The following is a 6,139-nucleotide window of genomic DNA, read 5'->3' on the forward strand; positions in this document are numbered from 1 at the left end:
GTGACCGTAGATTTCGGAAATATTTCCAAGTCCAATAACAATATAATTTACACTAAAGGTACAATAAAATATGAAAATGTTTATGCCATAAAGTCCCTGTGTCGGCATATTACAAATAAGGTTCCTTAACAGAAGTTTTAAATAGGTTTATTTTATAAAAATTGGTTTAGTTATTGATTTTACTATTCACAACTCAGCCGGACTACATCTTAAAGGGTTAAACTATTTAAATTCAAACTTATTTTTAAGTACTATTTGTTACAAAAAAAGATATCATGCCCACGCATTTAGTACAATACTATTCACCTCGCATATGTTCTGTAGGCGATATTACTAACATACTTAACACCAGTACAATCCACGATTACGATTATAGGTCACCGTAAAATCGGCACCGGAACGAACTACTAAATGTACTGCACGCCAGCACAACGCTGACTAATGGACATGATCCTAAACAATCAAACAAAAATATTCTCAGGTGATGAACGTTATTTGTGTAGAAATACATTAGAAATCGTCATTGATGGTGAATTCACTAATGTTTGACAGTCTGCTGCTATTAAAAAAATTTTCTGACTACAATTTACTGGATAGATTATAATTAGCTTTTGTAAAATTGCTAAGCGTACTTGACCAATGAAGTAAATTTGTTAAATTAGAAACTATTTAGAAATTATACAAAAATTTCAACCTTTAATAGCCGAATTGATTACAAATTAAATTTAGTAGGTTGTAATTTTCTAATAGTTTGTTTATAACAGGTAAATATACAATTTTTTTAACAGTGTATTAAATTATTCGGTCGTGATTTTGCTACTATTGCTTCGTGGGCATCCAAGCGTAGGCGTCTTTTTGGGAGAAGATCCCTGAAAAAACAATAAAACGATAATAAATCCAGTAAGCATCATAAAATACATTCTGTCATGCATAATTAAGAAAAAAATAAATTATATTATTTACAATCGTTTAAATATGACAATGATTTTGATCACGTTACGTATTTTGTAGACCAATCATAATCAAATTAATTAAATAAAGTATTTAATTTTACACATCTTACCCTTCGTTTCTGAATGAGTCGATACTGGATAAAACTACTCTAATGTCATTAGAGAGAGACGTAAACGAAGATAGTGACACTGTTGAAGAATAATTTCCCTTGTTAAATAGAAAGACGTATGTGTCGTTACCAGCCAATTCTCTCGTAAATGCAAAAACGTAAGTGTCTAAAGCCTCTATGTTCAAATTTCCAAAAATGATAGTGTTTTCTTGCCTCAATTTCATTAGACTTTGGTAGATATGATAGTGACTTTTTACTCCATCTCTGCTTTGTAGTTCAAGATTGTTTGTTATATATTTTGCACTGACAGGCAACCAAGTACTATTCGCTGTGCTAAATCCTGCATTGACACTAGAGTCCCAATGGAATGGAGTCCTCTCAAAATCCCTGCTTTGAGTCAGGAAATTTTCTCTGGGTCTGTTGCACGCAGTTGGATCTTGTCCTTGCTCCCATGTTACTTCTCCATTTTCCATTCCAATCTCTTCTCCGTTATAAGTGTCTGCTATACCTGGCAGAAGACACACCAACATATTGTATCCATCTACATTTTCAACCCCTTGACGGGTGGCAACTCTAGATCTATCGTGATTTCCTAACTAGAACGCAATGCACACAATGTCATGTCTAATAAATGAAGTAAAAAGGAAGCAAATTAATGATTGGTTTTTTGACTCCCAAAATCCGGGAAATTATTTTTGAGCTCATTGGGACAACAAAGCAATCGATTTAGCCAAAATAAATCAAATGGAGTTCATTGACATCTAACAATAATAATAATAATAATAATAATAATAATAAAACATTAAATCCAAAATTTTACAAATGTTTAAAAATCCTAAAATGCGTTTTTTGAGTGTTGAAAAGCGCGTTAGGTTTTTGATTGTTTTTATGTGAAATCTTGGATTTTAGTGTCCCTAGACAAAAATTTTCAGTTTCTCTCCGGTCTCTCAAGAGTCTTTCAGAGTCTTTCAGCTTCTCAGAGAGCGTCTGTCACAGTCTTTCACAGTCTCTCAGTTATGCCTAGGTGTTTTTATGGATCTCTCACAGTCTCCATATGAGAGACTCGAACGGTAAAATTGTTAATTCAGAGATTCGAGTCTCTCACAGAGAGACTGAATGACTTAAACTGAAAAATTTAGAGACTCGGGTCTCTCGTACAAAGACTGGGATCTCTGAAATATGTTGAACTTTCAACCATGTCTATCGAGGCACCACTTATTGAGAGATTCGAGTCTCTCGTTCAGAGATTCCAGTCTCGTTTAGAGACTGGATACGAAATGAGGATCTCTCTATGAGCGACTCGAATCTCTCGTTCAGAGACTGGATACGAAATGAGGATCTCTCTATGAGCGACTCGAATCACTCGTTCAGAGACTGGATACGAAATGAGGATCTCTCTATGAGCGACTCGAATCTCTCGTTCAGAGACTGGATACGAAATGAGGATCTCTCTATGAGCGACTCGAATCTCTCGTTCAGAGACGGTAAACAGTTTTTTTGACAGTCTCTCGACAGTCTATCTCAGCGACACCGGAGAGACTCGATGAGAGACGGAGACTCGGGTCTCGCTTGCAGAGACTGAACATTTTTATCTCGGGGTTTTGATCATTAAATCGAATATAAGATTCAAAAAAACAGACAAGAGGCTTAAATAAGAAATCTTGATTATAATTCTTACCACCCAATTAGCTATGTATCTGCTTGGCATAAATTGAAACCATCTTTTAATTACTGAAATATCCTGACTAGCAGTACTGTTGGATGTAGTATTGGTTATAAGAAAGAAATTGAATGTAAAATGAGCTCCATCAACTGTGCCATTACCATAATAGAACATGGTGGCATTTACATTTGTAAATGCCTCGGTCATGAGCACCCTATCGAAACAAAGTATTTCAATTACACAAATTTACTGTAAGTGGAAAGATATCAATATCATACAAATAAGAATTGCTTCTTTCTGTCATTATCTTCACATATTAGTGAAACTACAAAGTATTGGTTTAATTGGGACTTTTCGAACATATTTTGCATTTCACCGGATCACCGCGCCAAACTTTTTAATTTTTGGCATAGCTCACATCCGATACCTACCACATTTTTTATTGTAAAATTCCCCTTTTTCTAATAGAAAAATATACGTATTAGAAATTCAAAAATGATTGTTAAAGGTGTATGCCTGGAGCATGGTGTTGTACGGGTGCAAAACATGGAAGATGGGTGAGTCGAAAAAGAACAGGTTACAAGCTTTTTCTAAATGTGGTGTTACAGGCGAATGATGAGGATACCGTGAATAGAGAAGGTTGGAAATGAGGAGGTATTAGAAAGAATAGGAGAACAGAGGACTCTGTGAAAGTGAATAAGAAATAATTTTTAGGACACCTTCTCAGGCATGAAGGGCTAGTTAGAGACATATTAGAAGAAAAACAGAAGTTAAGAGTGGTAGAGGTTGACCTAGATTATATTACTCTTCACAGCTAGTTAGTTAAGGATTACATGAGGATAGGAAAGAGTGGAGGTGCATGTTCTGCTAGTCCATTGTAGTTTTTCCTTATCAACGATTATCTGGCTCATCCCCGTCTAAATCTTAACAAATCTTCCCTTTGTTGCCATATGTAGATATATACAGATTTAGCTACTCGACGATAGGTAGGCGCAAGTCTCTATAGACTGCTACCGATACAAAACCACATAGCTACATGTAAATTTCTACAAGCCACAACATACTACATGGTATATTGGTATGAGAAGCTGTTTAAAACGAAAAACGCGAATAACGAAAATGATTAAACATTGTTTGTAATTTTTGAATGTAAATTATAATACGTATGCGGCATGTAACATTTTTAATTTTTCATCACGTGTTATTGATAGCAATAATGATTAATCTAAGTATTATTTATGAATTTTGTGCTCTAATGAACCAAAAAAGGAGGCAAATTTGCTAAATTTAAAAGAAGCAACTTTTATCATATGATTATTGATACACCTTCTTTATAGTTCTAAAACGTGTCGGTTACTTAGTATCTCCTCCGTTCTGTTTAGTGTAATCGTCAAGAACTGCTCTCCATTGATAAACCATATCGAATGTTTCCGGTAGATCCTGAATTCCCCTACGTTGCTCATCAACGTTGTAGTCTCCCTGACTCCCTGGTGGTGGAAAATTTTCGAATATGTAGGGAGTTGCGTCAACTCTGAAACCATCTACCCCCTTATCTAACCAAAAGATCAGTACGTCCTATTGAAAAAACGATACATTTTATATAGTTGATTGAATAAAGAAAGAAGTTACAGTTATAGCTTACTTTCATTTCTTGAACAACCCTAGGGCTTCTGAAGTTTAACTCAGGTTGTTGGGCAGTAAACAGATGGTAATAATATTGATCCCTCTCGGGCACATAATCCCAGGCAGAACCTCCGACAAAACCCCTCTTCATGAAAATAAGAATTTAATGATTAGCTACAAAACGAAAATATTTACAGCTTATACATACTATACATTAAATTCTTCTCTTGAAAATAAAAACAATATCAAGAAGAAGATGCGAGATGAGATATGAGGCAATGTATGGTATTTATAAAAAGAAGCGAACGGTTAATTTAGAAATTCGAAAAAGGTTGTTAAAGGTGTATGTTTGGAGAACGGCGTTGTACGGGTGCGAAACATGGACAGTGGGCGCGGAGGAAAAGAAAAGGTTAGATGCGTTCGAAATGTGGTGTTATAGGCGGATGATGAGGATAGCGTGGGTAGAAAAGGTTAGAAATGAAGTGGTATTGGAAAGAATAGAACAGAAGACTCTATGGAAGTCAACAAAAAATAGGCGAGATAGGTTGGTAGGACACCTTGTCAGGCATGAAGGTCTCGTCAGAGACATAGTAGAGGCAGAAACAGGAGTTAGGAAGGGTAGACGTAGACCTAGATTAGATAACTGTTCGCAAATAGTTAAGGATGTGGGCTGTTCTAGTTTTAGGGAAATGCGAAGTTTAGCTCAGGATAGGAAAGAGTGAAGGTGCATGTCCAACCAGTCTTAGGACTGACGACCTTATGATGATGATGATGATGATGATGATGATAAAAAGAAGCATCTGCTCAAAAAATAAAGGATTTGTTTCTCGAAAAACAGTTTTTCTCGCTCTTTTCAAATTTGCAGTTGCTACCCAGGCATCACACAGCTTGTAACTTAAAAAGTTATGTATTTGTAGGACTGTTTTGTGTTAAAATCTATTTGTATAGGTGATCTTTAGTTGTGTGGTCCCAGTGTTGTGCTTGTTATGGCTTATATGGTGCATTTATGTACAAGAAAATACTACAAACAAAGACGTACACCACGAGAATCAGATTTTAAAGCGTTATTTAGATTTGAGTAGGAAGATGTCGTGTGGTTGACGGACCACTTCCTTGGCGCCTATCCCGAAACACGTGGAACAGCCGTGTCACCTGTGCAGAAAATGAAAATATTTCTGGGTTATTTTGCGAACCGCTTTAAATTTGCTAACTTTCAACACTGCACAAGTAAATCAGGAATATATTAAACAAATTTTAACTAGTTTGTCGAAATCGGTAGCGGCTAATTTGTACCTTTTACTTTATTAATCCGAAGCATTTCCTTACAAGGAAAAGATATAGATTATATATACGAATTGTAGCAAAAGATTTTACTTCTACCTTTTACTTGAAATTAAATTATTTATTTTTATAAATACAGCCTAATATCTAGATCTAGATGAACAAATCGGGAAGGTTATCCTGTCAAGATCGCTTGCTAAGAATTTGTACTACCTATGTCTATCTCGGATTGTAAAAGCAGGGCAGTATTTATCATTTATGTATACCTTACAAAAAAAGTATTTTACTCATTTTTATGCTTTTCGGATAGATATAACCACCATGAAATAACACTTTTTTCAAGGTTAATGAATTTCGAAATGGCGTATAAATTCTGATCCTTCAAAGACTTATCATCTTAAAAAAAACTAAAACCTCTTTATTCGTTTATTAAGATTTATTTCAATAATGACAATTTCTATTCGTAATCTTTTTATTATCATTTATGCAGAATGTAATTAATCACTTCT

The 6,139-nt window shown here is 35.0% G+C and overlaps 1 protein-coding gene across 1 annotated transcript in view; it reads right to left on the reverse strand.

Moving 5' to 3' along the window:
- Positions 1-668: 668 nt before the first annotated feature.
- LOC112904864 (maltase 1-like) overlaps positions 669-6,139 on the reverse strand; it is a 12,602-nt gene continuing 7,131 nt past the window's right edge. Inside the window, exons 2-6 of the mRNA XM_025975982.1 lie at positions 4,369-4,494; positions 4,084-4,301; positions 2,742-2,940; positions 1,064-1,659; positions 669-869 (exon numbers count right to left, since the gene is read on the reverse strand). Coding sequence (XP_025831767.1) covers positions 782-869; positions 1,064-1,659; positions 2,742-2,940; positions 4,084-4,301; positions 4,369-4,494 — 1,227 coding nt within the window. The 3' untranslated portion in view covers positions 669-781. The remainder of the gene's footprint in view (positions 870-1,063; positions 1,660-2,741; positions 2,941-4,083; positions 4,302-4,368; positions 4,495-6,139) is intronic.

The sequence above is a fragment of the Agrilus planipennis genome, unplaced genomic scaffold (genome assembly GCF_000699045.2).
Source record: "Agrilus planipennis isolate EAB-ADULT unplaced genomic scaffold, Apla_2.0 scaffold12, whole genome shotgun sequence".
Classification (NCBI taxonomy): domain Eukaryota; kingdom Metazoa; phylum Arthropoda; class Insecta; order Coleoptera; family Buprestidae; genus Agrilus; species Agrilus planipennis.